This window comes from Hordeum vulgare, chromosome 7H (genome assembly GCF_904849725.1).
Source record: "Hordeum vulgare subsp. vulgare chromosome 7H, MorexV3_pseudomolecules_assembly, whole genome shotgun sequence".
NCBI classification, from domain to species: domain Eukaryota; kingdom Viridiplantae; phylum Streptophyta; class Magnoliopsida; order Poales; family Poaceae; genus Hordeum; species Hordeum vulgare.
This window is the reverse complement of record NC_058524.1, coordinates 85,801,254-85,820,532: the sequence shown is the minus strand read 5'-3', so window position 1 is coordinate 85,820,532 and position 19,279 is coordinate 85,801,254. Positions and strand designations below refer to the sequence as shown.

The window sequence follows — 19,279 nt, the reverse complement described above, 5'->3', positions numbered from 1 at the left end:
CTAGTTTTGAAGATCTCGTCGCGAAAAAGTCAGTGGTGAAAGCGGATCATTAATTGAGATAACGGTTTGGGAGATAAATCTTTTTTAAATGCAAAATTAAAAGAATATTTAATAATGTCATACTTGTGTAATGTTGCATGCATGAAAGGAATGGATGGAAGCGAGTCGCCACACGGGAGGACTAATATGCGGCACCGCTCCCTAGTGAAGTCCATTAATTATATGAACTATTTTGGACTCTAATGCAAAATTCATAGAATCTCTAATGTTTTTTTAGAAATTTTAGTTTTACTAAAAAAATTGGCATGTTTTCTTATGCTATTTCCTTTTATTTTTCTGATGAGTTGGCTACCACATGTGTGAGGTTGTTGCCAAGTCATCATCAAAACCACTTTCAATATTGGGCCGAATGGCCGAATCAAAATGGATTTGAGACTTGAGGCACCAAGACTTTTTAGTTATAATTGAGGGACAAGTCACAGAGTTTGGTAATATTTGAGGGACTTAAAAAGATCCTTTTATTTTGGATACAAAGCATTGTTGGAATTCATCGATTTTTTTTTGGCTTGCCCCATCAGCTAATTTATGCATTGCAACTCATTACAACCACCACCAGAAACACACAACACGCCTCCAAAGATTCCAAAAAAGGAACTCCAAAAATTCTGCACGACTTTCCTATTGTGTAATGACAAAACTTCACAAGAAATCGTTACTCCCTTTATTTCAAAATATAAGGTGTTTCAATAATAACTTCATTCATATGTATTTTATGTGACATATACTATAATTCTTAAACTTGATTCATACTCAGAAATAGATACTTGTGAATGTGGTTCACTAGAGTACACAAGTACACAACTTAGATATACTCCATCCATCCCTAAATAGAAGTCTTTCACTAGGAAGTACATACAGAGCAAAATGAATGAATCTACACTCTAAAATATGTTTATATACATTCGTATGTAGTCCGTAGTGAAAATTGTAAAAAGACTTATATTTAGGAAACGGAGGAAGATGAAGTAGATAACTAATTATGTGACAGTCAGTATGGGCTGACATTACAAGCATCGGTAGCAGACATCCCGTGCCTAGTTGCACATACTATTTCAATAGAGTTGCATCTTGCATATGTGTTGACTCTTGAGCTGGTCTTGATCCCGGGGCACGAGCTAACAACCAGTTGATCAGAGCTCTGACTTCTCCGAGAGCATCCGCTAGCTGCTCGTTGACAATATATCATCACGCTTATCATGCTAGCGATCCTAGCTTCCAATGATGGTGTATTGCACCATTAATCCATCATTAAGCTAGCTCACTTGCGTCTAAACAACCCATTGCTTCAACTGAAAGTGATTAGGGCCGCGGATTCCTCGGGATTTCATGTCAGATACTGTCGCCAGATTGGAATCATTTGCACGCGGGTGCGCGCGGGTGGTAACTAACTAGCTAGTGGGAGCGAACCAGAACGGAGCCAGTGCGCGCGCCGTGCATGGCATCCCAATGAGTAATGCTACAAACTTACTTAAAGATTTTACGTATAAATTGATGTATAAGATTGTGATTGATAATTGGGGGATGAGAAGCCCTATCCTCATTGAAAACCAGGAAAGGAAAGAAGAATTAGTTTGAAAGGTTAAGTAAACCTTGGTAAATCTTCTCGCAAGCTGCGGCGCTGCCGATTGATCGATCGATCTCTTAATTATCGGCCGTCGAGGCTGCAGGTTCAGTGGACCTTTCCCGTGGGATAATTACGGATAAAAAGGTTCAGTGGACCTAAACCATGTTTTAGTTTCGTTTGATAGATGAGCTAGCTGCTAAGAGAGTCAACGATGAACTTGTTTTGTTGCTTGTTAGGGTTAGGCACATGCCTGCATGCAGCGACAAGGTGATAATATATATATGTGCTGGCTAGCTTCATAGTACTGTCTCAACAGCTCGTACGTTGGAGCCCAGATCTGTGCAACCCAAATCGGAAAGAGAATCTCTGAACCTAGTTGATGCGATCGGCGTTGCAAAGAATTTCACAACTTGATGTCGCGAGCGACTTGGGTGCATGCACGCTAGCTAGAGTAAATTTTTTAGGCGGAATCAGGGAAATGAGGCTGTACTATGAGTGTTCAGAAAGTGGACTGAAGTTTCTAAAAACAATATGGCAGCACTAACACACAATATTGATCTACTCATAAATTATGTATTACAAGAGATAATGGCTCAATGAGCCTATTATAGAACTGCACATTCGGTCAGTTCATCCAAAAACTCAAGCTGATGAATAAAGGTGCGCTATGCATTTCTACATCAACATTCTCCATCACATGCATGTGGCTCCCTCATATCGTCTAAACGTGTATCGAAAATAGGCTGCAATTTAATTACGCCGGACGAGTCTTAAACTAAAGACCTCTTAGCTCCGATACCGTATAGAACTGCACACGTGAGACAGTTCACCCAAAAACTCAAGTTAATGGGAAAATGTGGGCTATGCATTTATACATCAACACCTATGAACATCCCCGATGGAAACATTTTATTCCATGAACTTGTGAAGTGAAATGGATTAGTCCATAGGCCTGTCATTCGGGTTCAAAATCATCAAAATCACCCTGATCCAATCTGAATCACCTGTTTTTATATGGAAAGACCCCTGGTACTAAAAGAATTTGAAAGGATCAATTCACAATCACGCCATTTAGGTCCTTTGTACATGAGCTAAAATGTCCGCACCAGCAAGTTTGTGGTCATATTCAATTATTATATTTAAAGTTATTCCTAAATTATTAGGAGACGGAGGGAGTAGTTTATATGTCAGCACCATATTTAAAGTTATTCCTACACCATAATTTTTTTTTAGAAAGAAGGTTCACCCGGCCTCCGTATCAATCAATGCATACAATTATATTTATTAATTATTCCATACAGGTCTGATAAAAATATATATCAAAACACCTGAAGCCACCATTTTCATCTACAGAGTTGATAATGTGGAGTGCTCTCACTCTTCATATCTAAAACCAGTGTTGTTGCCAATCCATCCACATAACGTATCGGGACCAACAGCCGATGCAAATACCTAAAGCGCACACCACATGCACACATTAGAAGCCGCCATCATCATCGGTACACTGACCCATCTTCAGGAGAGAAATCCGTATCATCTTTGCTAGTCCGAACATTCGTCGATGCCACCACGGCGCCAAACAGCGCCACCGCCCAGCGCTCATTCGTCCAGACGCGAAGATTCTGGAAGAACTGTTTTGCGTAGCACCTACCAACCAGGCATGACTCAGCGTAGCACCTGTCGGCAGGCATGACTTGACAGCTCCACCAAATCTCCGGGCCAGATGAAGCCGCTCCACAAAAGATGCTCCCAAAGAAGAAACGACTCCGCAGTACCGCCATCGTTCGATCTGGAAGGTCAGATCTTAGGGTTTCTCCCGAAGCAGTGCCCACCACCAGCAACCGTCAAGGACCCACACAGTGCCCACCACAAGCAACCGTCAAGGACCCACACAGTACCCACCACCACTCAACCCTCAAGGCGACGCCTTCAAGAAGGTCACGGCGTCAAGGACGCCGCCGCCGCCGCCCACCGGAGTTAGGGTTTTCGTTCACCCGAGAGGCAGTGAGGTAGGAAGTGGAGGAGCAGACGTAGACCGACGTCTCCGAGAAGAACAACGTCGCCCTTGAGGCGCGGCCGGCCAAGGCCGACCAAGGGGTTTCCCCTTATCTGAATCTCCTCCACCAGCTTCATCCGTGGCCATGCCGGCATCGCCAGGAACCCGCGGGAAAGAAGCACACCGTGGGTATCTGGATCAATGAAGATCCGATCTGGACAGTGACGAGGACCACCATCCTGCGTTGGCCGACAACGTTCGGGCGCTGGATCCAGAAGGATCTGACCCGAACTCGACGACGCACACGACTGCCGTGTCTTGCCCCTCCCGCAGCACAATAATAATAATTTAATACTTAAATTATTAGTCCATATAAACTACTCCCTCCGTCCCGTAATATAAAAGCGTTCTTGACACTAGCATCTCAAAGCTTTATCACGTAGATAGAGTTCATATTAATTAAGCTGCTCGTGCCAGAGTTTAGAGTTCTTCTATAATTGGCAACCTCCGTGGAAAAACGCAGGAAAAAAAATAAACAAACATTAGGTGTGATGCATCACAGTACTGTCAGCTCCATCCATGGTGGCAAGTGTTGACCACCATTTTCCTAGAAGCATCTAATTATCAAATTCTCTCACGTACGTTGTACATGGCCTAACCAGGTCTGGCCAAATCAATGTGCACATATTCTCTCTTGTTCTCTCAAATTAATCGAGAAATTCTAGTAATCAAGCGTTAGGGTGAGATTTTATATAAAACAAAAGAAAACTTTATTTTAAAAAGGGGTGAGATTTAAAATTAGTGTCAAAACGAACAGATTGCATTATTGACAACTTATTTATAGGAGATAACATCAATCAAGTAAAAAAAAAATCAACAGATAACCTGTACATGGGGCAATTGACCTTTTATGTAATAAAAAAAATGTGTAGAATGATTCTTGCCGTTGCACCTGCAAGTTTGGGTGGCTGTTGCTTAAGGAACACTGCCAGGCCAGGGTGCTAGCTATATTATGTGGTGTGAGAAGAACAGAAGAAAGCTAGAGAATTTATTTTATCATCACTGTTCTATATGGGAAAGAAATGCTGTTTCAAACGTATCATGTCAACCATGATGTGACCCCTTGGAGCGCCCAAGGCCATCCATTAGGTCATGCCTAACTGTACCTTGTACAACAAGATTATCTCAGCCATACGAATGGGGGAGAAAAGGGGAACAAAGGATAACAAGGGAAGAAACGTGCAGACGACGGACACAAGCAGTTAGCTTCTGATTTGGCATGAAGAGAGGAGATGAGAGATGACACAATTAATCTTCAGTGACGCATCCCTATCTCCTTGATTAAAACAAAAATCTTGCTTGCAAGGTCGATGTTCTTGGTTAACTAGTTGGCAATAATGAGCGGGAGATGTGGTGTTGGTGAGCTAATGTGGTGCATCTCTGTTGAGTGTGAGGCTCGGGCCGGCCGGCTAGTTTCATTCTGCCCTCCCTCGTCGTGCAGAGGCATGAGTGGTATGTGGGTGTAGCGAAGGTCACATCTACGGACTAGCACGGTGCAACTTTGGCTCGGATTGGAGGCCTACATTTCCTCCGGATTCCTTTGGTGCAAGGGAATAGCACAATTCTGGCCGCCTTCCATTAATACCAGAGAAGCCAAGAATCGCAGCCCAACTGAACGCCCCGTCGGTGAAAGCAACCGCTGCAAATTTTAGCCCCGGGTGATATATGCGTGCAGGACGGTGAGGTCGATCGAGCTTTGATCGTCCAGAACGCTTTGGGAGTTATATATCCGTCTGCATGCATGCGTATATGAGCCGTCACCGGAGCGTCACCGTACGTCGGCAGACTCACGAGACGACGACCGAACGCCCGATCGGCCGCGGCACACAACATGCAGCTTCCCCGGCCGGCACGCACGCACGGCACGTCCCAATGGTGTCAACAAGTTGCTCGCTCGATCGGCATTGACATGTCGCGCGCATGGCCCGATCGACGATGGAGCGAAATTAAAGCCCCACATGGAGCACCACCGTGCCGTATCAAACAAGATCGACGAGGCATCTACTCCTTCGATCTCATGTCAACGTCGTCACGCGCCACGCGCGGCCCACGGCGCTAGCTCCTGCCTGCCTGCTTGCTTGCTTGCCCCATGCACGGGCCATATCCATCACCCCCATGTGCTCATGGCACGGGACAGCCGATTATATCCAACATCCCGGCCGGTATACAGAGAGATGTAATTAACACGACGTACTAATCGGGGCTTGGGTTGGTCCAGAACCATTGATTTCGAGACGTTGATCGTGCTTGCTCATGGCCCGCAACTTGCACTGCAACTTGCTAGCTAGTTGAGCAGTCGACCACGGCCCGTGGAATCGAGGCGAGAAATATCCAGTGGAATCGGGGCGAAATCAGCCACCACACCCGCACGCGCGCTGCACTCTTGCGTACGCATGCATAGACCTGCATGCGTGGATCGATCGACCGACGGGCGGAGCCGTGCAACAAGTGGCACGCATCCGCGCCACACGTTCAGTCAGACAGCAGCAGCAACATCGACCCTCCAGCTCTCTTGTGTAGACTGTGACCAACAGTTGGATCGACGCCGACCGGCTCCTTTGATCGGGTCTCCGCCTCTTCAGTCTCCAGTTCCCGCGTGGTCTCACTGTCCGTCCCACAGCGTCGCCATCCGTTGTACCCGTCCGCGCCGAGTCGATCGATTCCGTTTCGACACCGAGTTCCAGCGGCGATCGACGTTGCGAGGTTTCACCCACACACCTAGCGGCTAGTTTCTTTCACCACGTGATGCTCGCGCCCGGAGTGAAACCGTGTGCCCGGCCGCGAAGGTGGCGCGTGAACTGGACTGATGGATGGACGGACGTGCGCTGCTTTTTCTGTCGAGTTGAATTCAGCAGCTGGTACTGTCCAAAATCCCACTTTTATGCTACGTACGTACATCCGTGGAGAACCAAGTGGCGTGTCATGCATGGACGCATGCTTGTCTCGGAGGAAAATCGCCCGGCCGCCTCCTTTTCTCACTTCCTTTGTCACGAAAGAATAACCCTTTCTTTTTAGCTGCAAAAGGGCGATTCGAGATGTGCATGCATGCACTTGGGATTTATAGTTTGTTAGTGCACGAGTGAACACACCACCACGAAGTAGTTTACCGTTTCTTTGGGAGAAGTGGGCATGTGTAGTAGTAGTAGCATCTAAGACAACTCCATTGCCCTCTCTCACGCGGGAAAACGAAAAGAACACGGCGTGTAATATCTTGCCCTCAAACACAAAGAAAGGGAGCTGATTTGGAAAAGGGAAAAGAATGAGGAAAATGTGCGAAAAGAAAGCAAAATATACTGAGCAGTAAATTCTACTCTTGAAAAAAAAAATGTACATCGGTGTTCCTCCTTTTCAAATTCAATAGGAAAGAAAGAAAGAAAGAAGCTGATCCATATCGACCTCGAAGCATTGATTCCACCAGCAAACGGCGGCTCATGCGATGGGCATGAACGAACCAACCCACAACAAGGCCACAGGTCAACCAGGCATCGCCACGGCTGACACGCGCGGCACCACTCCGCCAGGGCCCCGCACGTCAGCGACGCCGGCCGCCTCCCTTTCACGGCGCGAGGTCTCGTCGTCCTCCTCTTCCACGGTTCATCCATTCACACCCTCCTCCTCCTCACCGCGCTCCGGCGCAGGCTATATAAAGCCCACGGCCGGAAGCCATTGCTCCCCAGGAGAGACACGCCACCCGCCCCCACCCCACACCACACCATCACCACCGTCACCAAGCACGCACGCCCTCCCACCCACGACCCACGACCACGACCAGACACCCCACCACTTCCCCGGCGAGGCTGAGCGATCTTTCCCCAAACCCAAACACAGCAAGCACGACGGAGCACCCACGCCACCCCGGCGGCGAACGCAGGTAAGATCTCCTCCCCGACCTCCCCTCCCCCGGGGCCTCTCTTGGTTGCTATTAGATCAGGCAAGAAGGGGTTCCTGGAAACCATTTTTTCTTCATCATCTTCTTCTTCTTCCCTCGCTTTGCTCGCATGCAAAGTTTTTTATCTTCTTGTTCTTGCTAGGACGAGCGGAGATCCGGAGAACCTTTTTTCTCCTCTGGATTCTCGGTGCGTCTTCTTCTTCTTTTTAGCCTTTCTTGCGGGCCGGCAGAGGGGCTGTTTTTACAGAGCCCCTTCAGGTTGCTCGCACAATTGAATTTGATCTCGATCTCTCCCCTCTTCTTCTTCGCTTTTATTGAAGAAAACAGGGCTTTATAGTTATCCAAGATTCTTTCGGTTTCGTTTCTACCTTTTGGTTTTAGTTCGGTTTCTGCACAAAGGGTTTCGGTTTCTTTTTTCATCTCTTTCTTGGTTGGCAAAAATGGCGGCCATAGATCTGTATGGCGCCGCAAACCAGCTCAGCTCCTCCTCGTCGTCGTCCTCCTCGGACCAGGAGCTCATGAGAGCGCTCGAACCTTTTATCAGGAGCGCTTCCTCGCCCACCTCCTCCACCTCCACCTCCACCTCGCCATTTTCATACCACGCCGCCTCCACCTCCACCTCCACCTCGTCGCCATTTTCGTATTACAGCTGCTACTCTACGCAGCCTCAAGAATCCTGCTACCTCCCTGCCTCCTCCTCTTACAGTTACACCACGCTTCAAGCTCCGTTTGCTCCCGCCACCTCGTCCTTCTCGCAGCTCCCGCCTCTGCCGCCGACCTCGCAGTACAGCACCTCGCCGCCGTCGGCCACGTACCCGTCGCCGTCGGCGGGTGACGCGGTGGGGCTGGCCAGCCTGGGCCCAGAACAGATCCATCAGATCCAGGCGCAGCTCTACCTCCAGCAGCAGCAGCAGCAGCAGCAGAGGGGCCTGTCGGCGTCGTTCCTCGGCCCGCGGGCGCAGCCCATGAAGCAGGCCGGGGCGCCGTCGGCTTCGGCCGCCGGGAAGCTGTACCGCGGCGTGCGGCAGCGCCACTGGGGCAAGTGGGTGGCGGAGATCCGCCTCCCCAAGAACCGGACGCGGCTGTGGCTCGGCACCTTCGACACCGCCGAGGACGCGGCGCTCGCCTACGACAAGGCGGCCTTCCGCCTCCGCGGAGACGCGGCGCGCCTCAACTTCCCCAACCTCCGCCGCGGCGGCGCGCACCTCGCCGGCCCGCTCCACGCCTCCGTCAACGCCAAGCTCGACTCCATCTGCCAGAACATCGCCACCGCACCGTCGTCCAAGTCGGCTCCGCCGGACTCGCCCAAGGCCTCCACGTCCACGACGTCGACGGAGGGGGACTACGGGTCGGTGCTCTCCGCCGGCTCGACGCCCCTCCCTCCGCCGCCGCAGTCGTCGCAGCACCAGCACCAGCAGCCCGCGGCGCCGCTCCACGAGATGGCCAACCTGGACTTCTCGGAGGCGCCGTGGGACGAGTCGGACGCCTTCCACCTCCACCAGGACCTCCACAAGTGCCCGTCATGGGAGATCGACTGGGACTCCATCCTCTCGTGATCGATCGTACGCCAGAGCAAACGGAAGCTCCATTAATCAATTGTTAAGCAGTGTAATTAATCCCGCAGCGGCCAAGGCTCGATGGAATATTAGACATCGGCCGCCGCCGCCGCGGTTAGGGTTTAAGGAGTTCGCCATCGTCGTAATAGTAGCAGCAGTCGTTAAGAAGGGTTTAAGCTTAAGTTTACTTAGCTACGTACGTACTTTATTGTACTCGTCGTGTTAGTCATCTCCTGGTTGCTTCGCCGGTTGTTTTTTCTCCGAGCAAGGCCAGTCGAGAGCGTAATGTAACTCTTCGTTACCACATACTGGATTTGAATTTTATTGCAAGTCTCATTGTGATCTGTCATGTGCGTGTTTCAGTTGTTTTGAGATTGTGTGTATATTCGGCTTATTTTCCCCTTTTGTTTCGTACGTTTGCCATTTCATTTCTTAGTTTCGAGTCATCCAAAAACATCTCTGTATAGCAATCACAATTAATGCTTGCAATTTCTAAAGGTTTGCTAGTGTAAACATTACAAAACGGCATTTAAAGTAGCTAGAACGGAGATAATACTAGTAAAATTCTTTTGTGAAGGGTTTTGGTTATACCGTAAGCTATTGGAACTTGGAAGGGAGATTTGTGAGAGTTGAATATCCGTGAGAGTTTCGCCGGAGATGGACTCTTGGCCGGCATCCCGAGCTCATGCATGCACATCCGTGCATGAGTTCATCAGTGACCGAGCTATTCCATTGACCAGATTTAAGAATTCTATGGATCATCCATTTCCTTATGCCCAGCTTCAGCCGCAAGAGGGACTTTTACAGGTAGTAGCTTGTTAAGCATTGATGCATTGGAAGTGCAAAAAATACACAAACGAAAGAAGAATTAGGGGGAAAGCACGCCGGGTCAAAAGTAGCATCCTTCTCTTGCAACCCAAACCTCCACGGAAAGAAAAAAAAAAAGCAAGCATTTTCAAATTGGTGTTGCAAGGATATATGAATACTTGAGCATCACACAAGCGCCTAGAAAAGGAGGGTCATGCATTTCCAGGTGTTTATATTCCAAGTTGGAAAGTTTTCAGAAGCATCGATATCGTCCCCACCTCCACGAAAGGGACCTCAAGATCGCCCACAACGAGAGGCAAATTGATCTTGATATACAATTGGTCCACCATATGTTTGCGCGTGCATGTAATGTATACAGGATCTGCTTATCCAAGTGGCCCTTGGAGGTGTTTGAAACGTTTGAGGAAAGAGGCGATCGAGGAATTAATTACATGTGTATATGTTCTTGTTCTCGCTTGGCTGCTAAGAAATAAGCATTTTTCACACTGGTTTGCTTGGACCGGTGGCGATGGCGACGGCCCTGTCGAGATCATAGGCTCTGAAGTCTGAACTGCCGAGCACAGCTGCTGGCTTCCTCGTGAGATGTTTGTGCATTTCGGGGTGACATGCGAGCTGGCGGCATGGGGCGGGTTCGACAGGCATGCGACGTCGCTCGGTTTGGTGGTCCGGTTCGCCCTGAATTGGCAGTTCATCTCAAGCACGCAATTGATTGTGGTTTCTTTGGGTGAGCCGGAATGGTTTGCATGGCTGGATCAGACCAGCGTCGGCGCTTGCAATCTGTGAATTTTAGCTTGGAAATGGAACACTATCATTAGTTTGTGTACAATGATGTGGTACTTGTCTTCAGCTAGGGATGAATGCTGCCCGGGGCATGGGTTGATGGTTGGTGGCAATGATTGACTGTTTGACAGCCAAGTGTGAAATCAACTCACAGATTACACAAAAGAGTGAAAAAACATGCTCACTTCGTCTTAAAATAAGTGTATCAACTTTGTATTAACTTTAATACAAAGTTTTGTTAAAGCTTAGACACTTATTTTAATCGGATGAAGTACTTAAGATGTTTCGTATTATTTAAGATTTTAGTATTGTTCCAAGTCAAATTTCTTTAAATTTCACTAAACTCACAGAGAATTATACCGACATCTACACCATTAACCTAAAAAGGTTATATTTACAACATCAAATTGGATTCATTAATGATGCATTGGCAAGCTGGGCTATCCAAGATTTGCAGCCGAACAGACATGCTTCACGTATCTCTCATTTGTTATTTGCTGACGATAGTCTTCTACTTTTTAACGGTTCTTTGGAGCAAGTTTTGGCCGTTAAAGATATTCCGACGGCTTATGAGGATAAATATTTCATTTTATTTGTCAAAAATGCTCTATGGAAGACCATGTGTCTATCTTGGTTATCCTTCAAATCATGATTGATGGGTTTGAGGTTAAATATCTCGGTTTACCGGTTCTAGAAGGTCATTTGAAGGGGGGTAAATTTCAATCTGGCAAAGCTAAAGCTCTTAAACGAGTTTCAGACTAGCTCGAAAAATATGCCTCTAGCAGGGTGAAGAAAATCCAAATTAAGTATTTATTCAACCCATTCCGGTCTATGCCATGAGTATTTTTAAATTCCCTGGTTCTCTTTGTGACGACTTGTCCCAAATCATTAGGAAATTTTGGTTGGGTGATGAGGAGAATAGGGAAGTAACTCATTGCACTGGTGCAGCGACATGCTATACAAATAATTTTTAACCCCCTTCTGCGATGACATTTTAAACCGTCGCCTAGTGAGTGTGGACGATAGGGGGGGGGGGGGGGTTCTCACACGATCCGAAAATCGTCGGGGATAGGATGTGGGAATGCATACGTTTTGCATAACTAAGCGTATGCGATGCCAACATCTATTCCAAACACGAGTCTTCATGCAACTGTTTCTGATATCTTCATTATCCCAAACGATCCATCCTTACTATTTTTTTGTGATTGCATCACCATCGCAGTCGGTATTCTGTTGTTCTACGTTTACGATGCGCGCCCCGTCACAAACAATTCACGATTATAGAACGTGTACAATAAGCACACAATCACATATTTTTTTCCTCGACAGTATGCGATTCAATGTTAGAGTGCAAAACAGTTGTTCCTATAAAACTGTATGCGAAGCTTGAATATATCTCACACGATTCATCCGTCGTACCCGCGTCGGATGAAGGCCTATCGTACGCGTTCTTCTGTGAGCAAACGGTTATGATACACACAACATCATAAATAGTCCGTAATTGCCAAGCGTGTGTGACAAGGGGACTTCCGCAAACATTTAATAAGAAGGAACTCTATGTGCTCTTGTTCTTAATCTCACACTTTTTTCTTAGCTGATCTTGTGTGGAGTAGAGATTCATCGCACACGTATTGGATCCGAGAAACGTGTCTGATCTTGGCGTTTATTGCAGATGTTTTTCTTTCACAAACTTTGTGAAGGGTACTCATAGTCGTGATCTACGTTTGGTTTTCCGGGAAGAGGAACGGGTAATCGCAGCACAAAGTGGGTAAGTATTTCCCTCATTTATGAAAACAAGGCTTACCGAACAATAGAAATATCAATACACAACCGTCTTCAGCGGCTGCATACAAATGAACAAACAACTTGCACCCAACGCGGGCAAGAGGGTTGTCAATCCCCTGGTCTCTTTATTTGCAAGCGAATGAGGTGTGTAGAAAATTATAGATAATTGGAAAATGCAAAATAAAATAAAATAAAATAAATGACAGAAGGTATTGGAGGTTTTAGCAATATGCCGTGAATAGATCCGGAGGCCATAGCTTTCCCTAGTGGCATCTCTCATGAAAATAAGCATACGGTGGATAAATAAATTACTGTTAGGCAATTGATAGAAGAGCGGATAGTTATGCGATTTTCACGACAATGATCATGTAAATATAGGCATCACGTCCATAAACAAATAGGACGACTCCTGCCTGCACCTATTACTATTACTTCACTTCAAGAACGCTTCTATGCTTGCCTCTCTACGTATTAAGTTCGCGACGAATGAATTAATGCTTGAAGAAAGATGACATGATGTAGATAAAGTAAACTCAACCATTATGAATAAACCCCATCGTTTTATCCATAGTAGCAGCAACACAAAGACGCAACTTGTCCCCTTTTGTCACTAGGATATAGAAACTCATCAGGTTGAACCTACTACAACACACCTCTCTCATCGAAAAAATATCAATCTAGTTGGCCAAACTATTTCAATAGATCGCAGAGAATTATGAAGCTATCTTAATCATGCGCACAAGAATCATATTATATATCAGAGGAGACTCAAATATTCATCATGCATAATGTGAACATAAACCCATAATTCATCGGATCCCAAGAATGCACCGTACAAAAGAGTTACATCATATGGATCAAAGCGAAGATGCGATGATCATTGTATTGAAGATCAAACGGAGAGAGATATGCCATCTAGGTACATCCATGGACCCATAGGATGAATCCCCGCTGATTTGCGTTGGTTTCCCTCCAAGCTTAAAGGGTGATGTAGCACAGCGACGACAAGTATTTCTCTCAGTTATGAAACCAATGTATCAATCCAGTAGGAAGATTCACAAGACTATGTAAGCGATACTTGTACACAAACAACAAATCTTCGCAACCCAATGCGTGTAGGGGTTGTTAATCCCTCATGGGTAAAGTAAAAGATAGATTGATAGATATACAAATAAAAAGGATAGCGAATAAAACGCAGCAACATATTTTTGGTTTTTTTATAATATAGATATGAAAATAAAAGAGAAAATAAAATAAAAATGGGAATAGAAAAGTAGAGATTGCAAATAGATGATGTGAAATAGACCAGGGGGCGTAGGTTTCACTAGTGGCTTCTCTCGAGAAAATAGCAAACGGTGGGTAGACAAATTACTGTTGGGAAATTGATAGAACAACAAATAATTATGATGATATTCAAGACAATGATCATGTATATAGGCATCACAGCTAAGAAAAGTAGACCGACTTCTGCCTACATCTACTTCTATTACTCAGCACATCGACCGCTATCCGTCATGCATCCAGTGTATTGAGGTCATGGAAAAACGGAGTAATGCCTTAAGAATAATGACATGATGTAGAAAAGATCTATTCATGTAGGAAAAGACCCCATTGTTTTATCCTTGATAGCAACAATACATGCGTGTCATGTTTCTTTTTGTCACTAAGATTGAGCACCGCAAGATCGAACCCATCACAAAGCACCTCCTCCCGTTGCAAGATAAAAAATCAAGTTGGCGAGACAAAAAACAAATATCGGAGAAGAAATACGAGGCTACAATAATCAAGCATGAATATAAATTTATAGATCTGATCATAAAGTCACAATTCATCGGATCCCAACAAACACGTTGCAATAGAAAGAGTTACATCAAATAGAACTCCAAGAGACCATTGTATTGAGCAGAAAAACGAGAGAGAAAGCCATCTAGGTACTGCCTACGGACCCGTAGGTATGATATGAACTACTCACGTATCATCGGAGGAGCACCAATGAGGATGATGAACCCCTGAGTGATCGTGTTCCTCTCCGGAACGGGCTCTAGATTGGATTTTGTGGCTTCTCCAATAATCGGCGGCCGAAATGATTTTTCGTCGATTCCTCTAATTGTTTTTGGAATATTGGGGTATTTATAGAGCCCAGAGGCGGTGGAGGAGGCGCCCGAGGCCCCCACTAACCACCACGCCGCGCTAGGGCCCCTGGGCGCGCCTTGTTGCCTAGTGGGTTGTCTGGTGCCTAGTGGGCTGCCTGGGCCTCCTCCATTGGGTCCCAAGTTTCCTTCTGGACCAAGAAATATATCTGTAAAGTTTTGTGGCATTTGGACTTCATTCTGATATTGATTTTTTACGAAGGAAAAAAGCAAAAAACAACAACTGACAGTAGGCACTATGTCAATAGGTTAGTCCCAAAATAAGATATAAAGTTGCTATAAAATGATTGTAAAACATCCAGGATTGATAATAAAACAATATGGAACAATAAAAAATTATAGATACGTTGGAGACGTATCAACATCTCCAAGCTTAATTCATGCTCGTCCTCGAGTAGGTAAATGATAAAAATAGAATTTTTAATGTGAAATGCCGCCTCACATATTCATCGTATTATTTTTCTTTTAAGCATGGACATATGGACTTTTAGATGATTGAAAACAATAGTCTATAGTTTGACATGAATATTTCAATACTCAAGCATATCAACAAGCAACCAAGTCTTTGAAAATATCAGTGCTAAAGAGCGCTATCCCTAGCCCATCATGCTCCATCATTTATCCATTCATGCAACACACCCAAATATTAGCTACACCCAATGCTCAAGTATGATAATAGTGTTTCTTAGTTGGTGCTGGGGAGATGGAAACTCAAATTAAAAAAAATTACATAAAGTAAATAGATATGCCCTTCGTAGAGGGAAACATGGATTTGTGGAGGTGCGAGAGTTCAAGGTGAGAAATTTAGGGATAAAATATTTTGGATGGTATGTTTTTTATCTCAACGAAAACGACTAAGAGTTTCCAATATCTCCCATGCTAAAAAAACATAGGTGGTTCCTAAACTGAAAATAAAGTTTATTCCTTTTCCACTATTCTTTCACACTCCACAGCTACCCTCAATACCAACACTTTTCAAGGAATTTATTATTTAATAACATAAAATAGATTTTCTTTGCATTTTGGGACTGGACATCCCTATTACCGACATACGCTCGTGCAATGACAAGTGAATAAACACTTATCTTGAGAACAACCTATTTAACATGGAAGATACCGACCACCCCTCACCGCTTCATGAGCGGTACGGAAACACAAAACAAAAAATTATTTTGAACATTAGAGCTGGACTTCCCGTACAAGCAAAAGATTCATCTAGGCTTTCCTTACAAAAAAATTACACCAAATTACGTCCTAGAGTCCCAATTCTAGTCTAACTCGAATTCAACCCGAATATGGCCCAAAATCCTATCTTGCTCCTTGCGCGGGCCATAGAACCAGCATATGACTTCCGGTTAAAACGATTTATACACCAAAATTGATCGGCTTGACGATACGAACAATTCTTCTGTTGATCACTTTTCCAAATAAGGCCATCCTGAATATTCCTCGAGGTCATCTTCAACTACGAGTTAGATTTGGCCACATGGCTGACTGTATTGTTCGAATTTTGTATCGTTTCTGCAAACTACATACCATCTCACATGATGATGACTCCAAAAGCAAAGTTAACCTCCTTGATGATACGCACAACTTTCATGTTAACCACTTTTCGATATAAAGACATATAGACAACATTTTGCACCTATCTTTTAGTTTTCGGTTGGATATTGGCCAACGTCACTCAGATTCAAACCTTTCAATCGGATATTAGGATTCTTCACTCTGATCGCATGATCATATCTCTTCATCCTAATAATAGGATTTCATCTGGACAACAAGCTTTGTATTTGCACGATGTCTTTTCACTCGGTCGGCAATCTTTACTCGACCGACAATCTTCACTCGTCGTCTTTTCACTCGGCCGGCAATCTTCACTCGACCGACAATCTTCACTCGTCGTCTTTCCACTCGGATTCTCGACAGAAACTTCAGCCTGATCTTGTTTTGTCCCACCACATCGCACACAAACTCGGATTGAGACAAAATATATATACCAAAATCGATCGGCTCGATGAGACGAAGACATTCCATGTAGAAACATTACTTATCCGAGGTTATTTTGGACTTGTAATTAGCCGAACATGACCCAAGAAGTTAAATTCTGGCATTTCGAATATCCTTTTGGCCCTTAAGATGAGATTGGACAAAGATGACCTAGACATCAAAATTGTTCCATTCGATATTGTAAAACCTTTTTATTTTTTAACACCTTTTCATTCGAGACTATCTTGATTGTATTTCGCACCGTGCCAAAATCAGGTGTCAACGGTCACAACTCAGCCGCATTCCAGATGATGCCCTAGACCGGAAGCAGACGGGAAGCTGCACGCATGGCACGCGACGAATCGCTCACGAATCTGGTGACTCAGAGAAACAAACCCAGGGACGGAACAGATGCCCGCGCCGGTTTTTAACTCTGCCAGCTCCAAAAGACCCTGTTACTTAATCCATCCATGGAGATACGGGAGGATTTGATGGCAGGAAAAAATCCTCTGCCGCGGCATACGATTCCTTTGACGGATCGGCAGAATCTGCAGAGGGAAAGAACGGAAGAAAGCGCCGACGAGGTGGACGAGGTTTGCTGGATCGAGCACCTGAAGCTGCGGCGCTGGCATGCGTGGATCGTACTGCTCTCCTTGGGATCCGCCGGGTTTTGGACAATACTGGCGGTAAGATTCAGCGAAAAGGCCATACACGAGCCTGTGACTGAAACTAGGCTCCGCCAGTTTGCATTGCGGAAGGAATGAGGCTCGGTTTGAACATCGAGCCGTATGGAAGATTTCTTTTTTTTTTATCTGTTTGTTACACCATGTAAAATCTAAGAGTATCTACAGTCGAATTTAGCAAATATGACCCCTTAAACGTGCGCAAAGACATCCAGTCAGTGACCGGGCATGTCCGTTCCAAACCCTAATTTTTTGTCCGGACAGCCGTATTTCTTTTTCTTTTTCTCATATGTCCAACCATTTGCATGTTACTAATGAAGAAAAAAAAGAGACAAAGAAAAGAACAAAAAGAAAGGAGAAAAACTGATTGGCGACGGGGTCCCGTCCTACATGACGGACTGACCGGACGTGTCCGAACGCGTCTGTAAGCATTCATATCATCTTTAAATTCAAAATATATATGAGGGTTTCCGGTCGTTTAGGAAGAAAGACGAGGGTCCGGTTAAGTCAATTTTTTACTTAACAGAACATTAATTAGAAGAACGTTTCAAGCATTTGAAAAGGATGTAGGGAGTTCGGCCGTAGATGTTCTAAAGCCACTCGTTAGTGATCAAGGCACTTAAGGCTTCAAAGTAGCTTAACTTATTCATTTGTATCCGGCCTGTACGGCTCTTATTCCAACCGAGCTAAAAAAACTCGTCATTGGAGTTTTTATCCGAGCCCACATACCTCCTGATAAACAGTAAAATATCAAAATAATAAACTAATTAAAAAAAAGCTGAACTATTTTCGTGATAAACATTGATGAATGTTTCAACTGTGTGCAGAATTTTGTAATGAAATGACATTTGTGGAGGTCTAGACAAATGAAGAAAAAATGATGCTTCAAAAACACTATTGTTAGAAGCATTAATTTTTTTATTTTTGCCTAGACCTTTACGAGTACCATTTCATCGCATATTTTTGCATGCTATTAAAACATTTATCAATGTTATCACAAAAAACAGGGTTTTATTTTTTGATTTTTTACTATTGTTTTGGATTTTACTGCAGGGAGCATGTGAGCTCGGCATCAACAGACCACTTTTAACTCATACTCAATTTGTTCATATTGAATAGACCTTGAGTGGTTGAAATATGCCCTAGAAGCAATAATAAATTAGTTATTATTATATTTCTTTGTTCATGATAATCGTTTATTATGCATGCTATAATTATATTGATTGGAAACACAATACTTGTGTGGATACATAGACAAAACACTATCCCTAGTAAGCCTCTAGTTGACTACCTCGTTGATCAAAGATGGTCAAAGTTTCCTGACCATAGGCAAGTGTTGTCACTTGATAACGGGATCACATCATTAGGAGAATCATGTGATGGACTAGACCCAAACTAATAGACGTAGCATGTTGATCGTGTCATTTTGTTGCTACTGTTTTTTGCGTGTCAAGTATTTGTTCCTATGACCATGAGATCATATAACTCACTGACACCGGAGGAATTCTTTGTGTGTATCAAACGTCACAACGTAACTGTGTGGCTATAAAGATGCTCTATAGGTATCTCCGAAGGTGTCCGTTGAGTTAGTATGGATCAAGACTGGGATTTGTCACTCCGTGTGACGGAGAGGTATCTCGGGGCCCACTCGGTAATACAACATCACACACAAGCCTTGCAAGCAATGTGACTTAGTGTAAGTTGCGGGATCTTGTATTACGGAACGAGTAAAGAGACTTGTCGGTAAACGAGATTGAAATAGGTATGCGGACACTGACGATCGAATCTCGGGCAAGTAACATACCGAAGGACAAAGGGAATGACATACAGGATTATATGAATCCTTGGCACTGAGGTTCAAACGATAAGATCTTCATAGAATATATAGGATCCAATATGGGCATCCAGGTCCCGCTATTGGATATTGACCGAGGAGTCTCTC

At 44.8% G+C, this 19,279-nt stretch overlaps 1 protein-coding gene across 1 annotated transcript; it reads left to right on the top strand.

The window, feature by feature from the left end:
* The first annotated feature begins 7,317 nt into the window (after positions 1-7,317).
* On the top strand, positions 7,318-9,469 carry LOC123412187 (ethylene-responsive transcription factor RAP2-13-like). Its single transcript, XM_045105128.1, has one exon. The coding sequence runs from the start codon at positions 8,010-8,012 to the stop codon at positions 9,123-9,125; it is 1,116 nt and encodes a 371-aa protein (XP_044961063.1). The 5' UTR covers positions 7,318-8,009; the 3' UTR covers positions 9,126-9,469.
* The last annotated feature ends 9,810 nt before the right edge of the window (positions 9,470-19,279 follow it).